Below are 17,183 nucleotides of genomic sequence, written 5' to 3'. Positions count from 1 at the left end.
AGACCAAAAAGTCTTCGAATGTCGATGCGGCTGAAGAGGGCGAGAGGCTGGTCGAGAAAGGGGGAGGATGGTGGGAGTACGAGAGAAACAAGCGAGTGAACCAAAAGCGGTGACACGGTGTCAAATGTCGCGACGGGGGCGTGACAGTCGGAGTTCCGTGCCACCTAAACAAGCCCGGGAGGAAGGCGCCGATGGCCAATGCAGGACGCACCATCATTTCTGATTGTGTCCGGAATCTCAGTGAGTGAACATCAACGAGCCATATGGAGAGGCACCGTCAGGAGTAAGACCGCAAAATACTCGCCATGGACTCATGGTTCAAGAAAGCATATATCGTAAGAGAAATATCGAGAAAGACGAGCATAAAGTACCACAAGCAAAAGTACAAATCACCGGCAATATCGAAAGGAGTGGTGCACATGATAACAGACACGCAAGAAAAAGCGCATAAAAGACCTACAATCTCCATTCCTTGAAGAAATCATACTCATAGCGCACATAGGCCACCATGTAATCCGCCGTTGCCCCAGGCTCTTGCTCCTCACCATCAGCCTCATCGGCCATAACAACCTGCTCCGTCTCCGGCCCGTCCTGCTCAGACTCCTTTACTGGCTCCACTGTAGTGACCGGTAACATATCCTCCATGCTGACCTTGTGTGACGCTGCGACCGCCTGCGCATCCTCGCCGAAGTCAGCCTGATCAGCGCCTTCAAGCTCGCCAGCTTCCTCCGCCGCGACCTTCGCCGCATAAACGTCCTCTTGATCCGCAAAGTCTTCCAACGCCCTCGTGAATCCCTCGCCTTCCATAACCTGTTCGACCTGGCCGAAAAGCGAACGCCAATCAAACTGCCCCTTCTGGATGACGAGGTCGTCGAGGGAGCGCTTTTGGTTGGCTTTTCGGAGCATGGCTTCCTCCACGGTGTGTTGCGAGATGAACCGAAATATGTGAACATCGCGAATTTGACCGATACGATGCGCTCTGAAAACAACTCAAATCAAGTTCCAATCATACACGCGAAGGAGAGCCAACTTACCTGTCTTCACACTGTCGATCCATCTGCGGATTGAAGTCGCTGTCGTAAAAGATGACGGTGTCCGCACCCGTCAAACTGTACAAAATGTCAGGGAACTATGTCTTCAACAACGTCGATGGAATTCATGACTCACTTGATCCCGACGCCTCCAGACCTCGACGAAGCAATAAAACAGAATATCCTAGGATCCGAATTAAACCTCTCCGTGATATACTGCCTGTCCTCAATCTTCGTCGCACCATCCAGCCTCAGATACAGATACCCATGATGGTTCAGGAAAGACTCCAAGATATCGAGGATACGAGTCATCTGCGTGAAGATAAGGCAACGATGACCTCCGGCCTTGCGTTCTCGCAACAGTCGTGTCAGTTCTTGAAGCTTGCCGCAGTCGTATTGGAGGAGCGAGGGGTCGGGGAAGGCGATTTGGAGTTTGACACTTGGCTGGTGCAGAATGGCGTCGAACTTCGTATCTTGGCCCAGATTTCCGTAGAGGACAGGTGATGCGGCAGGGAGGGCGTGGAAGCGGACATCTGGAGCCACTACGGCGGGCGTGATACAGGCGAACTTGTCGACGAGAGGAGCCATCTCAGCTGCTCGATCCTCGTAGGACTTGATAGCGGAATGGATGGGCTCAGCGATCTCGAGGTAATTCTTTGACCGGTCCAGAGCAGAGGAAGGCAGCAGGCGTCGAGTACAACGCTCTACCAAAGTAAGGGTCTCCCTGCTGTAGATTGGTTGAGAATTGCACCGCAAACGGTTAAGATATGCGAAGTGACTCCATCGTGCGATCATGGCGGCTCGGTGCTGGTATTGGCGGTGTATTTTAAAGCCCCTGATAGTCCGAGTGTCGTAGGGAGGCTCCTTGCCTGGGAGTTCGTAAATAAAAGGAAGGTGGTCCGTCTCCTGCAGGCGCATAGTCTCTGTACTTGCAACCCGGGACGTATTCTGCCGGTCGATGAACCGCAAGCCCAGTAGGTCGAGGTTGATGTCACCGAACTCCGACTCGTCCTGGAGCAATCGCCGCCGAACAAGCAGCTCCTTAATTTCGAAATCTGCTACGGCAGATGTCGTCATGGGGAAGGATGTTCGGATGGGTCGAACTTCGAACAAGTCGGGGTGGTTGCAAACTTTACGGAGCTGCATGAGGACATTGGCGATCTTCTGGTACACACCCGAACCGAGATCGTTTCGGGTTTGAGCGCGAGACATGAATTCGTCGTAGAGAAAGCGTTGACGCTTGGAGAGGGGACACAGGACCAGATGCTCGTACTTCCGTGGAAGTTCCTTCTCCACGTCTTTCTTGAGGCGACGCAGGAGGTATGGACGCAGCACCGTATGCAGCTTCGAAACTCGCTGCTGAGTGTCGTCGTCCATGACCGTGCCAGATTCGATGGCTTTCTCCAACGGATCTACGTAGCATGCAATCAGCGATATGAGGATGGTACATGAGAGCGACCAAAACGTACTCGAGAACCACTCCCCAAACTCCTTCAAGTTCGCAAAGTTCGACCCAGACATCAGGAACTGCAACAAAGCCCAAAGCTCCGACAGATTATTCTGCAGTGGCGTCCCCGTCAACAACAGCCTCCTCCAGCTTCTGAACATCAACAACGTATTCCACCTCTGCGACCTGAAGTTCTTGATCATGTGGGCCTCGTCGAGGATCATGTAGTACCAAGGCTTGCGCTTAAAGATGTGTGCATCACGGCTGGCGAGAGTATACGAGGTGATGCAGACGTTGAAGTGAGACTTGTCGTTCCAGCCTTGTCGAAGCTCCTTCCGACGCTTGGTGGTACCGTGGTAAGCGAGGACGTTGAAGCCGGGGAGAAACTTCTTGAACTCCATTTCCCAGTTGAGCAGGACGCTGGTGGGTACGACGATAAGGTGAGGGCCCCAGATGCCGCGGTCGCAAGCGAGGTGGGCGAGAAGGGCGATAGTCTGAATCGTCTTCCTGTAGACAAGAGACGTTGATCAGTGAAAGTTCTCGCGGAGATGACGAAGTTAAACATACCCCAGCCCCATCTCGTCCGCAAGGATTCCATTCATGTTATTCAAGTGATGATTCGCGAGCCACTCGAGTCCTGCCTGTTGATACGGTCGAAGGTGTCCACGAAGAAGGAGGGGAGCAGTCACCCGATTCGTGGGGTCCCAATCTACGGGTGCGACGGCATACGGGCGAAGGTACGAGGGAATAGACTTGTGGCTCTCTTCATTGTCATCATCATCATCAGAGGACTCATTCTCCTGCGACTCCCCATGCACAGCTGCGTGTCCATTCAGAACTGAAGCCGGTGATGTCACATCACCGTTGGGACTGGCCACAGGTTCGTTGAGGATTTGAGCAGGACCCCCTTCGACCGGTGCTTCAACGGATGGAGACATGAGGATGGGAGAAGAGACTTGTGGGGCATCCGTGATAGGAGGGACGCCGGACTTCATCACGATGTCTTGTTCGAGTACTGGCGGTCCATTCTTCGGGTCATCTTTAATGATTCTAGGCTCATCTCCTACCAAAGTATCCTCCGTAGGTCGATGCGCCACCCTCGTCACCGTCTCGTGAAATACCTCAGTCGTATGTGGAGGGTTCTTGGAATTGACTGCATCGGCAACGACACGGTGCACCACGCCACCATCCTCCGAACGAAATAGTGCCTGCCCATGGTACACCATATCGACATCCATGCGTTCCACTGGCTGAAACGCACTAGACGCTAACGACTTCCGCGAGTTTGAACCGTCGTACGAAGTTTCGGGCGCTGGAGCGAATGGAGAGGTGACCGTCGAAGGTGTGGCGACGAGGTCAGAGGAAGGCGATGGACCATTCATAGAGTCGTCGAACTCTGCGAGAACATCATATGAACCTCTTCTTGAAGGGTCGACACTGGGAGTAGAATGTGGCGTCGGAGGATCTGATCGCCACTCGTCGAGGTCATCTTGGTACTCAACTAAATTTCGTGTTGAGGCGTGTGCGACGCTAGTTTCCTCGTCACCGTCAGGACCTTGAGACGTCTCTTCCGTCTCTCCTCCTTCCTCCGTCTCCCCGTCATCTCCATCTCCATCTCCATCTCCATCATCACCCTCCTCCTCGTCCACGTCCTCGCCACTGACCTCTTCCTCCTCATCTTCATCCTCTTCGTCGTCTTCATCCTCCCAATCTCTCAGAGTCGCCGACACGCTGCTCGACCGACTCCTTCCAGCAGCCCTACTCAACTCTGCATGCTGCGTTTCCAGTATCAACCCCGACTGATCCAAAATTGCATCAAGATGCTCTTTCCCCCTCCTCGCCTCCTCGGCTTCCCACTTCTCTTGTTCTTCTTTTCGAATATACTGTGATCGCAATTTAGAGAACAAGTTAGAAAAAGAGAAAGATGGAGGAAAGCATGAACTGAACACCATCACGGACATGGAATAAGGAATCCGAAGACGTACCAAAACAGCCTTCTTCCACTCATTGATCAGCTCCCTCAACCCAACTTTCCACCTCGCCCTCCACTCCCTCTCCAACTCCGCCCTCTTCTTCTCCTCCTTCGCTGCCACCGCCTCCCAATGCCCCCTCACCTTCGCCGCCACCATCCCCGCAACGAACGGTCCAACACCACCATACCCTGCCTTCATCAACATCGCTGCCCCAGCGCCTTGTCCTACCCCCAACGCTGTCGTCCCAGCACTGAAACTCCCACCGTGTCCGCCGAAGGCTCTCGCAGCGGCGGAATCCGCCAATCGACGCTTATACGCCGCTTTAACGTCCCGAATCACGAAATCCCAAATATCCCTCGGTTCCTTGCCCCTCCCTTCCACATCCTCTGCCGTTGCTCCCGCTCCCGCTCCAGACCCACCAGCACCCTCTCCGACAGCCACACTCCCACTCCTACTCGCACTCCTGCTTCCGTTCCCACCCACAGCGGTACTCGGACTCCGCCTCATACTATCCAAATCAAACCTCAACATCCCATTCGCTCTCGCCTCGCATATCCTTTCCCAAATCCTCGCTTTCTTCATCGCCAGCTCCTGCAGCTCATCCTCCTCCATATCTTTCAACTCATTCTTCCACATCCGCGCTGCAGCACCTGCACCCGTCCCAGGCCCTGGACTCGGCGCTGGACCTGAACCCGCCGAGCCAGCACGCGAAGGCACTCCAAACGAAGGCGCCGTATAACTCTCCAGCAGCTTCTCCACGGACCCTCCGAAGGGTGGGTTGAGAATTGGTTTTTGGACGGGTGAAGTATATGAAGGTGGAGGTTTGCGGACTATCAGTTTGATGCGGCGGATTGAGGTGGATGGCGTGGAAGCGAGGGCTCGGGCGTTGGAGCGGGTGTTCGTGCTGACATTGGCATTCGTGGATTTATTGGCATGATTGGCATTGGAAAGAACGAGGGTCGACGCTGGAGTAGAAGGGCGAGTGGGTGATGGAGGGGCACGAGCGGGTGCAGAAGTAGGTGTGGGGATGTCGGGCAGGGTCGCAGTCGAGAGGTCATGAAAGATTGCCTTTTGTTTGCCTTTAGCTTTCGTAGACGTATTAGGAAGGCGGTTCGTTATTTGATTTATGGGCGTTGAGGCCGTCGTAGTGTTCAAATCCGACAGAGGCGTCGGGTCCATAGCGTTCGAGACAGAATGTGCAAACCGACCAGAACGCCTTTTCGTCGTGGCCGAGGGAATGATGGAAGCAGAAGCAGAGTTGTAAATAGACGTGGTGGGGGTTTGAACGGGTGATGCCGCGATCGCAGCTTTGTTTGTTGGTGTCGGTGTCGAAGCCGAAGACAAAGACAAAGACGGTTCTGTCCTGCGCCGTTTTCGTGGCGGAGACGCGGCACGCCTATTGTCGATTGTGAATGATGATCTCGAAGGAAGTGGCGGTGGCGGGGCCATTGCAGAGTGTTCCGTGGTAGACTTCCGTAGTGTGCGCTGGGAAGAGGACGATTCTGAATGAGACGTTGATGTGGCCCGCTCAGCAGAAGAGGCTGGTATTTCGACGAAAACACGTCGTTTTGCATGCGACTTCTGGGTATGTGCTGGTATGGGTGCAGAAGCGCTCTCCGTCGGATTGTCCTGTGCACGAATATTTTCAACCACGGAGACGCTTCGTCCTTTATGGTGCGAAGGTTTCGACGGCGTTACGCCACGATTCTGAGCTAGGAGGATATCCCAGACAGCGTTATTGCCCGGTTCGGAGTCGTTGCGCGTTCGAGAGATGGTGGATGGTCCTGCTACGGGGGGTGCAGACGCAGACGCAGAGCTTGTAGATCCTTTGAGTAATTCAACGCGTTCATTGTGAGCGCGACGCGTTGTCCGACGCGAAGGTCCTGCGCTGGAAGTGATGCTATGTTCCAAAAGATCATACTGGGCTTTGAACTGGTTGATACAATCAGCATTATGTGTATATCAGAACAAAGTGGGCATGGCTGGGCATGCCAGAAATGCAAGGCAGACGGTTGGTAGATGATATGTGGCGAAAGGGTTATTTATAAATGAGACGGGTTTGACGAACGCGTCGCGGGTAGAATCATCGCGTATGGTACTGCCAGGGGTGATGAAACCAATAGTTTAATTAGACATACCTCTTGATATACGGCCGAGTTATCCTCCTTGGCGGTCTACGTGTCACAAGTAGAATTACTCAGACAGGAGTCCGAGCGCGGAGAGGATGATAGTAGTCATACCTTCGGATCGAACGTAACCATAGTCCTGAAGTGGTTCAAATGGAAAGCCTCGCGAACCTTCAAACCACAATCAAAGCATAAGACTTTACCTTTCCATGCACAAACGGTGAATAAACGCACCAAATTATCATGAGCATCCACGACCTGGTCTAACTCCGTCTGGCGTGCCCTGAGCATAGCAGCCCTTTCTTCCTCGACCAACCTCTGCACATCCCTCTCACTCATCTCCAAAGCACTTGCCCTCCTCTTCCCTTTGCCATTAGTACGTGTTGCACCACCAGAGCCCGTTTTCTTTGAAGGCATGTCCTAAGCCGGTCCCATGCGGATCGAAGCGTGTGAGGTCCACTAAGGCCACTTTCGGCTGATCTCGACAGATATCGCACGGTTCGACACAGTTTTTCGCCCAGGTCGTAGTTCTCAGTCCGTAGAGCCAGACGAGATGATGAGCGTGCAGCAAGAGGAACGCGGTGGACGAGTGAAGGCGTTGCGGAGAGGAGGGGTCCCATTTCTGCTCGCGGACGGGCGGCAGCCGTTTGTTTGTGGGGCACAAACAACCGCGGCACCCAAGATGGCAGCCCTTTGCGACTTCACATCCCGACGCCATTCTTAGACTGGATATATCGCATTTTTGGACTTGCTTCGACAAGGCATACCAGCACTGGCTCATCTCATCCTCTCGATATAATTTATTGTTGGTACTCTATGCTGAATCCGAGTTCCCGCAGCTGAGTGCTGGCGATGCTGACAACTGCAACGCCGTTTGCCTAGTCGGATGCTTGCCCGCTCTTCGCTGGCGCCTGTAGACGATGATTAATCGAGACTCTAGAGCCATCTTGCGTAGATCTCCGTGTCAGCCTGAGCTAACCCAAGATGAAATGCTATCAAGGCTACTCCGAGTCTAGCACTCCTTCGTTCCTTTTGAACCCTCCTCTGGTCGATGTCCGATCCCGGACCTTCTACCTGCAGCCAACAGTTATGCAAACGCCCAGAGTAATCTTGGCCGGAAGAGTGAAGGATTCGAATCGATGACATGTGTCCTAAGCCCTCAACTATGTTCATATTTTTTTATATCGATTTAGCTCGAACATGATGAGCTGTCCAGCCAACATTTTGTCGAGTCATAGTAAAGTGCTTCTATTCTCTATTTGCACGGCTTGGTGCTGAGATATTGTTGTGTATTTTCTGCCTCTTAGTGTGGATGTCCAATGCGGCCTCCCGTTGATCATCAAGGTTCCAGATACCCGGTGACCACGACCATCCAACATAGATCTCGCGCACGGCCAGTTTTCTCTACAGGATCCAGGGTCACTTACGTTCGAACACTTACATGACCCCGATAGCTCAGTCTGGAGAGCGATGGGATGAAGTGTTGCAATCATCCGGCATCATGTTCATATACGCTGGTTCAACTCCAGGTCGGGGAGTGCTGTAACCTTCTATGACAGTCAATATTTTTACGCAGACATCGGATTTGCTCCGTCCACCGTTGTTTCGATCGGCAATAATCAACGGTGAGGAGAACTCGCAAGCCATGGGGCGAACCATAATGTGGTGATCGACGTCGACACCGTCAACAAATCAGACTTTTCCGTCCATTGCCACGCCACTACATTCGTAGGTTCGTACTGCTTTGTCCTTCTACATGTGACCAACGGCAGAACGATACGATCATCCCTTTGATAGCTCAGCTGGTAGAGCGGTGGGTAGAACAGAGTAGATCATTCGTGTGACTCTGTTTTCCTACGTACTGGTTCAATTCCAGCTGAGGGGCTGGCCTGTTCTTTCGATCCGTCATCGATTTTTCTTATCCCATCATCCCCGAACCATGACGTGTCTTCACTCCTCACACTGCAATCAAACCCACACGATCAAACTAAAGATCTGAACGCTGCTGTCCCCCTCCCCCCATCGAGTCTAGATTCTTTAGGAGTGCAAGACAAAGACAAGTCAAAACATCGTGCTGGGCACATTGCCTCTGACTATGTAGTTCTCGCCCTATCCCAACGACCCAGTTGTATCCGCCGGATAGCTTAGCTGGTAGAGCGATGCCACTCGTCCAAGCAGGGCCTAGGCGGCATAAACGCTGGTTCGAACCCAGCTCGGAGGATTGCCACGTCATTGGAGGTCCATTTTTATATTCGTATCTATGGGTACTTCATTGATATCGAAGGCTTGTATGTCCGGCAAACCGAGAATGTGACGACTCTGAATCATGTTACTGTTTTCGTCCACAGATCAGGCGAAAGCTGGTTATCGACGAAAAATGTCGATGTTTGGCAGAGGTAGCTGTTGGGACAAGTCCGCACAAATCCACGATAGTGCATTCGTACGTTCACGTCGTCTTTATAAAGACCTACTCAACCGTACGCTTTTGTTCTTCCTGTGGCTCAGCAGGTAGAGTAGCGGACTCAAGGTGGAGACACATCATATCTGCGTCGATAGTCTCGTAGGCGGCGGTTTGGTTTCGACTCGGAGTGCCTGCCTTTTTAATCTAAAGAACGGTACCTTCTGTGATTTTTCCAATGACACTACAGTATCGGCTCTCCTCAATACTACAGATAAACAAAGACTCGACTTGCCACATCACTGTTACGCATACAAGACTTGCCCGAACCGCTCCAAACCACCCCATTCATAACTCCGTCGTATGCGTATGTATCTCTTTTGAGAGTATCCCTCCGGTAACTCAGCGGTTGGAGCGTTGGTTCCACGAATAGGCTAGTTGTATTGTTGGCTTCCCATTGTCGCTGGTTCGACTCCAGCTCGCAGGGTTGTTCTGCATTCGGTAGATCTTTTGCCTACCCATCTTTAATAACTAATCTGCTTACTATGTTTTATTGCAGCCATTCACAAACCAAAGGTTCCGGGGCCGCTCAATGACCGCCCGAAAAAAAAGACGCTTTCGACCTAGGTTTTCAAATGTGTATGCAGGACAGAAATCACCTAGAACATTACATGTATTGTACCCCCGGTAGCTCAGTCGGAAGAGCGTTGAACGACTATAGAAGATGTGACCGCATGGTATCAAACTTTCGTCGTCGCACAAACGTCGCTGGTTCAATTCCAGCCCGGGGGTTGGGTCCAAAATCTCGACAGGAGCTTATTTTTCCCTATACGAATATTGTAGCGGACTCGCCTATCATAGCTAACCGGTCCCTGATCAGATGTAAGTATATCAGGTCTCGGCCCGGAGTGTGTCGGTGCGTTGCCAGTGGCGGTTGTTTGGCCTTGTTAGGATCGAAAGCCTTTGGCCCGAAAGAGCGGCGCGAAAGAAGAGTGGATGATGGTGATGTGATGACGTCGATGCCACCGTTCCGAAAAGTTCAACTCGAACCACTCGCCATTTCTGTGAGACCCACCAACACGCTACCACTTACCATTTTTACGGACATCCTGAAGCTGGCCTCTTTGTGCTCTTAAATCTAGTACAAACTCTTCGATCTGTGGCCTCTTGTTTACTGAGTTTGCCAGTGCGCAAATTGTACCTGGCGCACTGTCTACGCCTAACCTTGCTTGCACCTCACGTTCACCTCCGATATCCCTGACTGACAAGGGCTATCTATACCGCTTACTCTGATACCTTCTTCGACTGTTATGTCAAACGTAGGTCTCGACTCATATCCAACCCCAGAATCTCATTCCTCATCGTCATGCCCTTTCAGTCCAGTTCCAGCGACCCACCATGTCAAGCCGAAGGTAAGTTACTATTTAAACTTTACCGTTGCTTGCTTATCCTAGTTCTCACCACCAAATCATTTTGCCGTTCGTCTTTCCCCTTCACCCCGTCCTCACCCTCGGCAACCACGTACCCACCTCACAAAGCCTGCTCCCTCCAAACCTGCCTCTCCCGCAACACCTACAACCCCTCCAAATGCGACTCCCACGTGCGTAAACTATACGAATGCTGTCAAATGATGTATGACTCTACGGACGGGAAGGGAGAGTCGACGGCTTGTCCGATTCCGAGTGCGGTGACGAGGTGGTTTAGGAACCATCCGGAGAGTTAGGATTGGGATGAATAGTAGAAAAGGAAGAGGGTAAGAAGGGAAAAGGAGGCGGGCGCGGTGGTGGAGGGGTTGGAGCTTGGATGGGGATCCGGATGAGCAGTCGTTTGGCAGTCGTAAGACCGTCTTGGCAGGTTGAGCGGTGGGAGCCGAAAAAAGACACAAGGCTCGATACGTCAGTATGTTCCCGCGCGTCAATATATGCCTACGTATCTTATACTCTCAACGTAGATTAGATATGCTTTGCATAAGTACAGGCTCACATCTAGTCCCCTCTCGATAAAAATCCTAACCTACCACCACAAAACATTGGACCTACATCCATATAATACTGACGAGAGTGGGATTTGAACCCACGCCCCCGAAGAGATCAGATAATCTGGTGCTCTCGAACACCTTAGTCTGACGCCTTAGACCGCTCGGCCATCTCGCCCGTACCTCTAAATAAAATATATGTAAATTCGAGCCTGTCAGTGTATTACCATCACGTCGTCGCGGCCGCTCTGTGTGACTGGGAGATGTCATTCTCACTGACCTCGTCCACGGTTTCTCTATCTGGGGGGATACTTAAAGCATCATGTCTTGCGATGGACGGTTCCACGAGGTCATCTATCCTTGACTTGGACCAGTACATCGGAAACAAGAATGGGTCCTTTGACCTCACTTCAAGGAATTTTTCACGATCAGCCCATACCTGCGTCTATGATAAAGGAATATTGATCAAGGGATCGCTTCGCAACTTTGACGGCACTCTTACAACAGCATCCCTATGCCTTGACATGTTCGTGACCAACGTAGATGCGGTCGTCTCGTGTTCTCAAAAGGGAACTTGTGCGTCTTGAATCGCATTTTTCTTTTACTCTTCTGAGTGTTGCATGGTGCGTCTGATCATATATGATATGCCATTCCATAGGACGGAGCTTCTTCCAAAATCATGCGGAACGTTCACCTTACGAGACTCGAGACTCCACGCCCTCTGCCTTGGCCATGACGGAACATTCCACCATTCGTCAATCGACTTGAACGACCATTACGGAAATCGCAGCGGATCTTTCACCTCAAACGGAGATCGTTTCTTCGATTCCGCACGGAATGTGTCCCTCATCGTCTCCTCCACCGAAGTACTGTTGTGTGCAGACCTACGCATCGATGGCGATGAGTACGTGTACAGTGCAATCGACGTCGCGAGATGCATGTCCAATCGGAACGGGACACTCGTATTCGAGCGCCAGTGAGAGTTCTTTATCCTTCATGTGACTGACTACAGTCTAAAACAGTCTAAAACAGTTGATTATTTTTTCCCGTGTAAATAAAGTGGCCATTGGTTTGATCGTGGTGGTGAGGTGAAAGTGCCTCTCGTCGGGGTCGCTGTCGCAGGTGTGCATGCTTTAGCATCCCATCCGGTATGCAGCTTTCTTTCTCTCGTTTCATGCAATAAATTATAATATCGACATCAACCTCTGATCAATAATGTTGTGCATTGTGGAAATATCAGTGGAAACAGCGTATCGCAATTCACTGTGCTATATCGCCAATCCTCGCTGTCGGAATCGCCATTGGCTGCTTGTTTGGTGGACCAGTTGGCGGTGCCATAACCGCGGCAATGGGGACTCCACTCGTCGTCGCTGAAGACACGCTGCGGGAATATTCGTACATCAGGGACGAGGACTCAGAGCTCTACCGCGACTTCCAGGAGATGACCTTCGACCACATATTCTTCGAAGCTCTTCGCAATGTGACTGTTCCGGGTACTGCTCCGTACATCGCAAAGTTCCTCTGTTCCGAGTCTGTCTCAGAAGAATCGATCGCCGCAATCACGGAAGGTGTCTCCAGCGTCTTAGGAAAGCCTATTGTGTGGCTCTCAGATATCGCGTTATACAGTTTGTTGAGAAGGCAAGTAATGTGATCTTAAGAGGCAGTATGAATGATGCGCCAAGTTGCAGACTGCCTCATGGAACCGCTGATGCGCTTGAGAGCCCCTATGCGAAAGCGGGGTTATTCCAAAGGTGGGATGAGATAGACGAGCGTACGAGGAACTATCACCCTCAGGAACCGGATATGTAGACCTCCCTTTTTGGAGTCGCATCTCGCCTCATACTTTGCAAAGAGGCAATCAATGACAGTAAGCATCCGTGAATTTGTGACAAATTTGTGAGTTATGTATGTATGGAGGTTGCGCGTGAGAGTCAAAGACTCATCACCAAGGCGAGGGGACAATACAGACTGAAACAGGAAACATAAACGAATATACAGGAAGGAATAAAGAACAGGAACTGGAGCCGGAAGTACTCGAGTAGCTATAGGAAGAGAAGCGTGGACAAGAAGGTCTCGAGTTGCAGTTCAACTGATACGACCCCATATTCCATTGGATGGTATCCACAGAAAAAGGACGATGAAAGGATATCAGCGACTCGAATCCATTGCGAAGACGGAGAACACCCATGGATGTCGACGAACGGGTTGGTATGACAAAACACAAACACAAGGACAGGCACAACAAGAGGGAGGGAGTTCCAAAAAACAACAGTGCCAACATCGGGCAGACAGACGACACGGATGAACTCGGGGAGAATATCCGAACAACTACAGAGACGAGGAGACGGGATGTCAGGTATACCACAATCTCTCAAACAACAACAACAAATGCGAAAGAAACGCAGGAAGAAAGGAAGGAAGAAAGAATCCGCATCGCACGTTCGCTTAATCCATAAGCGACGGCGTATACAACAAAGTCCATGATATGAGGAGGAGGGTGAGGATGATGAGGATGATGAGGGTGCTGATGATGCAGTGCGAAAAAAACCGAAGACCAAAAAAGTATACGGTCAGCCTGAGAGAGACCTCAATGAGCCGTATACTCGAAATCCGGGAACAGCTCCTTCATCGAATCCTTTACATCGCCACCATAACTCCCATATGACTGTAAGACGTCTTCATCCGGGTATTGCTCGAACCTACATCAAAGCCAAAATCAGCATCCATCATCACTTCCCTTCTTCACATCTCCGTGCACACGAAAAGAGAAAGAAAATAAAAGAGAGAAAGACGACTCACGCGCTCGCGTCCCCCTCACCCATCACCTTCGGCATATACGGTGCCATCACCTCCCTCCTTTCCAGTCTATCCCAGTCCACCTCGACGAACCAGGAGTGGTTAAACACGTCGTACGACCCTTTCTTCAGGTTGCCCAGTCGCTTCGAAGGGTCTGACTCCAGGAAGCGTAATATCAGATCCCGGGCGGGGGCGTTGATAAAGGGATACCCAGGGGCTGTCGACGCTGGCATTTGTGCTGTCAGACGAGGGTCAGCATCCATGCACTCATCTTATTTCTACGTCCACATATGGCGAGGGAGTGATCCCAAAACGGAAGAGTGGTAGAACGCAAAGGAAAAGAATTGATACTCACAAGACGCAACAGGCCACCTGATCGCCGGTATACCCCTCTGAATCCTCTGATAAAGCCCCATCGGCGATCCTGCGGCCTCGCCCGGGATATGGAACGGCGGGAGGCCGGTCAACATCTCGAACACGAGCACGCCGAGGGCGTACCAGTCTACCGATTTATTGTATCGCTGTTGATTGATGATCTATACACGACACACACGAACGCGAGCAGAAACAGGACACCAGTAAGCCATGTCGATCTTGACTCTTTTTGGAAGAAAGAGAAGGAGAAGGATGGGATGCGGTTGAAGGAACGCACCTCCGGGGCCAGGTAGTCTGGCGTGCCACAGAGCGCCCATGTCGTATTCGGACAAAACTTCGCGAAGCCGAAATCCGCGATCTTCACGTGTCCATCTATCGACAACAGAATGTTTTCGGGTTTGAGGTCGCGGTAGACGATGTCGTGTTTGTGCAGATGATTCAGCGCGAGCGAGACCTCGGCTGCGTAGAATTTCGCTACTGGGTCAGGGAAGCGCTGTATGCGAGGGGAGGGAAAAAGGGAAGCGTCAGTAAGAGCTGAAAATGGAAGAGGAAAGGAACGCTATGGATATGGAGTTGGAGGTGATGTTGGAGGGATTGTGAAATGGATGGGCGGAGGTGAGGAGACATTACCCGCTATACGAAACACGCAAGTACACGCATTTGCTCAACATGACATTCCAACCAGTAACACAGCCACACCCATACCGGGCATGGAACGGAGATAGATAACTCACATTCGACCTCCTCAAAAGCGTGAACAACTCTCCACCGGCGACAAAGTCCATAACCATATATAAATTGGTGAAATCCTGGAAGGTGCCCCAGAGGTTGACGATGAACGGGTATTGGACGGCGAGGAGCAGTCGCTGTTCGTTATTCGTGTGGTCCACTTGGCGCATACGAACCACTTTTTCTTTGTTGAGGACTTTGACGGCGTAGAAGCGGAGGTTGTGTTTTGAGCGTACTGTATGAAGCGGGAGGCGAGGAGTGGCGTGGGAATAGGGGTGAGTTTGGGATCAGATTGAAAGAGCATGGAATGAGAAAGAGAGAAACAAGTGAGCATGGGTACATTGCTTGCGGCAACTATCTAATGTGCCGTAGTATGATCTTCGACCCACACTGAGGGCTCTGGAAAGTCAAACTCGCGTGGCACCTTGGGCCACAACAATGATTAACCCACCCGAGGCAACAGATGTGATGGCGGTATCGCAATGTACCCGCCATCTAATCTTCCAAACCATACATCAAGCAACGGATGCTTCCATGCCATCTGGTGACAGGACGATGGAGATCTCACAAAAGAGAGAGCGACCACGTGGGACGACGACTCTCACATCCTAAAACAATAAAAGCACCCGACAAACAAACAAATGAACGCACCTAAGTGAACACGACCAAAGCTGCCCGTGCCCAGTGTTCTGTGGAAGAAGAAATCGGCGAGCTTGTAGCTGCCCATGACCCGCCGCGGTTGCGGGGGTAGCGGAAGCTCCTCGTCCTCATCCATGGGGGTGCTGAGACTAGAGTGCCGCTCGACTGAGGGTCTAGCGAGATATGAGCGGTCTCCCGATTCAGATGTTCGTTCTGTTGAGATTGAGCCTCGATGAAGAGGATATTCTGGTGCATGGGGATGGCCTGATGTGGGTGCGAGTGGGTGGTTAGGATTGTGCTTATACAAAGAGGATGACGATGGGATATTGTTGTGCGTAGATGTGGGTGAGGGAGAGCCATGGTCACGGTTGCCAGGATGAGCAAGCAGTTTGTCTGTCATTCGTCTAAGCATTGGATACTGACTCGCAGAGCTGAAAGACGGTGAAAGGGAGAGGCGAGGCGAGGTGGGAGAGAGAAAGGGAGGTCGGGCTGAACAACGCCTGCTTTTGTTCCCAACTTGGCCGGTCTCGGGCAACCGCCGTGACATCTAATCTTATCGCTTCATTATACCGGAACGGCAACTGCCGCCCAGGGCAGAGGCCTCTTTTCTTCTCGTCCCCCATCGGGCAACCCTTTACGACCTCAATTAACGTCGTTTAGGACAGGTCATATCACCACATCCAGCTCTCTCCTCCACGACTCACTGGCTACATTATTCCTTCCGACTATCTAATAGTACCCGCTCGCCACTAGTCGCGATTAGCCAGGGCATCTTAGCACTCCCTTTTTCCTGCATGCTGTCCACTTGACGAGATCTCCTTGCTCGTGAACACCCTCTATCGCGCTGTCTTCATTCAGGCTTTGAGAATCTTTTCCCCCACGCCGCAAAATCTTCCAAAAAGGTACCACCATGACATGACTCCTCTGCCATCGGCCATCACTGATCGCTCTAATTCTGCCTCTTTCGTTACATGGCTAAGTTTGCTTGCCGACTTCCGCTGTCTGAAAATAGATGACATCTTGTCTGCTTGCGCTCGAGTCGATGCGGTCGGAAGAATACCGCCTATTCCAAGACAACAGATAACCCTTCCTCATGTACGCACGCAACGGGGCTCCCCGACACCGTCGCGATTTCCCGTGCAATAAAGTAACACCTCTTCCCACGTCGGCTAACATCAAGCAGCACCCATCCTTCATGGGTATGCGTCCTTGCACTCTTCGTCTCGTCCCACGCACATGTCAATTATTTTGCTAGCGTTTCGGCGTGACAGGATACATCCACTTCTTTCTCTAGGCTCCTTTTGACGTTCGACCATCCATTTTTGCGCTGTCTGCATTGATTTATTGATAATTATACTTTCATATAGCGAGGATGTCAATTACGCTGGCAGTTGTCAGAGCTCATATGGGTTTGGCCTTGATTTTGCCGGCGGTGCTTCGGATCCTCAAAGCTCTCTACGCACTGTCGATCTACCTTTCGCTTCCGATGAGATGCTGCACTGTCGGTCGCAGATGCCATCAATCTCGTCTTACTGACAAAATTGCGGTGAATCTTCGTCGGGGTAAGCTATCCTTCGCGCATGCGTCATAGTTCTCCGCCGACCGGCGACCTCCGATGCCATTCACTGTGTTGTGTTATGGCTCTCAGCTATTGCGATTATTCATATATTCAAGCATGGGACTAGCTTTGAGAT

At 51.5% G+C, this 17,183-nt stretch overlaps 3 protein-coding genes, 3 non-coding genes and 1 pseudogene across 7 annotated transcripts; 4 read left to right on the top strand and 3 right to left on the bottom strand.

Annotated features, from left to right (window-relative positions):
- Positions 1-287: 287 nt before the first annotated feature.
- Positions 288-7,175, bottom strand: STEHIDRAFT_172464 (uncharacterized protein). Its single transcript, XM_007310156.1, has 9 exons — positions 6,812-7,175; positions 6,692-6,748; positions 6,590-6,625; positions 4,464-6,383; positions 3,046-4,361; positions 2,501-2,985; positions 1,168-2,443; positions 1,035-1,109; positions 288-979 (listed from the first exon to the last, which is right to left on the bottom strand). Exons 1-9 carry the CDS (start codon positions 6,992-6,994, stop codon positions 457-459), a joined length of 5,871 nt encoding a protein of 1,956 aa, XP_007310218.1. The 5' UTR covers positions 6,995-7,175; the 3' UTR covers positions 288-456.
- A 1,534-nt stretch (positions 7,176-8,709) lies between these two features.
- Positions 8,710-8,798, top strand: STEHIDRAFT_t275 (annotated as a pseudogene). Its single transcript has one exon. The product of its transcript is annotated as a tRNA-OTHER (tRNA).
- A 568-nt stretch (positions 8,799-9,366) lies between these two features.
- Positions 9,367-9,462, top strand: STEHIDRAFT_t276. The gene has a single exon. It is a non-coding gene; the product is annotated as a tRNA-Val (tRNA).
- Positions 9,463-9,656: 194 nt separating this feature from the next.
- On the top strand, positions 9,657-9,767 carry STEHIDRAFT_t277. The gene has a single exon. It is a non-coding gene; the product is annotated as a tRNA-Tyr (tRNA).
- Positions 9,768-10,051: 284 nt separating this feature from the next.
- STEHIDRAFT_125753 (DUF1903-domain-containing protein) lies at positions 10,052-10,992 on the top strand. Its single transcript, XM_007310155.1, has 3 exons — positions 10,052-10,294; positions 10,354-10,387; positions 10,514-10,992. The coding sequence occupies exons 1-3, from the start codon at positions 10,286-10,288 to the stop codon at positions 10,696-10,698; spliced, it is 228 nt and encodes a 75-aa protein (XP_007310217.1). The 5' UTR covers positions 10,052-10,285; the 3' UTR covers positions 10,699-10,992.
- A 35-nt stretch (positions 10,993-11,027) lies between these two features.
- STEHIDRAFT_t263 lies at positions 11,028-11,128 on the bottom strand. The gene has a single exon. It is a non-coding gene; the product is annotated as a tRNA-Leu (tRNA).
- Positions 11,129-12,839: 1,711 nt separating this feature from the next.
- STEHIDRAFT_105104 (kinase-like protein) lies at positions 12,840-15,901 on the bottom strand (the record flags this gene model as incomplete). The annotated part of the gene is made up of 7 exons (XM_007310154.1): positions 12,840-13,649; positions 13,750-13,984; positions 14,102-14,282; positions 14,399-14,614; positions 14,856-15,085; positions 15,502-15,616; positions 15,656-15,901. The coding sequence occupies 7 exons, from the start codon at positions 15,899-15,901 to the stop codon at positions 13,538-13,540; spliced, it is 1,335 nt and encodes a 444-aa protein (XP_007310216.1). The 3' UTR covers positions 12,840-13,537.
- Positions 15,902-17,183: the final 1,282 nt, after the last annotated feature.

This window comes from Stereum hirsutum, assembly GCF_000264905.1.
Source record: "Stereum hirsutum FP-91666 SS1 unplaced genomic scaffold STEHIscaffold_19, whole genome shotgun sequence".
Lineage (NCBI taxonomy): Eukaryota > Fungi > Basidiomycota > Agaricomycetes > Russulales > Stereaceae > Stereum > Stereum hirsutum.
This window is presented reverse-complemented; position numbering and strand designations above follow the sequence as displayed.

Excerpts from the sequence above, each read along its gene's own strand:
- STEHIDRAFT_125753 (XM_007310155.1), top strand. Across the intron at positions 10,388-10,513 it reads CCCACCATGTCAAGCCGAAG|CCTGCTCCCTCCAAACCTGC; the intron begins GTAAGTTACTAT and ends CACCTCACAAAG.
- STEHIDRAFT_172464 (XM_007310156.1), bottom strand. The coding sequence starts at position 6,994 with ATGCCTTCAAAGAAAACGGGCTCTGGTGGTGCAACACGTACTAATGGC. Across the intron at positions 6,749-6,811 it reads TGGATGCTCATGATAATTTG|GTTCGCGAGGCTTTCCATTT; the intron begins GTGCGTTTATTC and ends TGTGGTTTGAAG. Across the intron at positions 6,626-6,691 it reads TGGTTACGTTCGATCCGAAG|ACCGCCAAGGAGGATAACTC; the intron begins GTATGACTACTA and ends TGTGACACGTAG.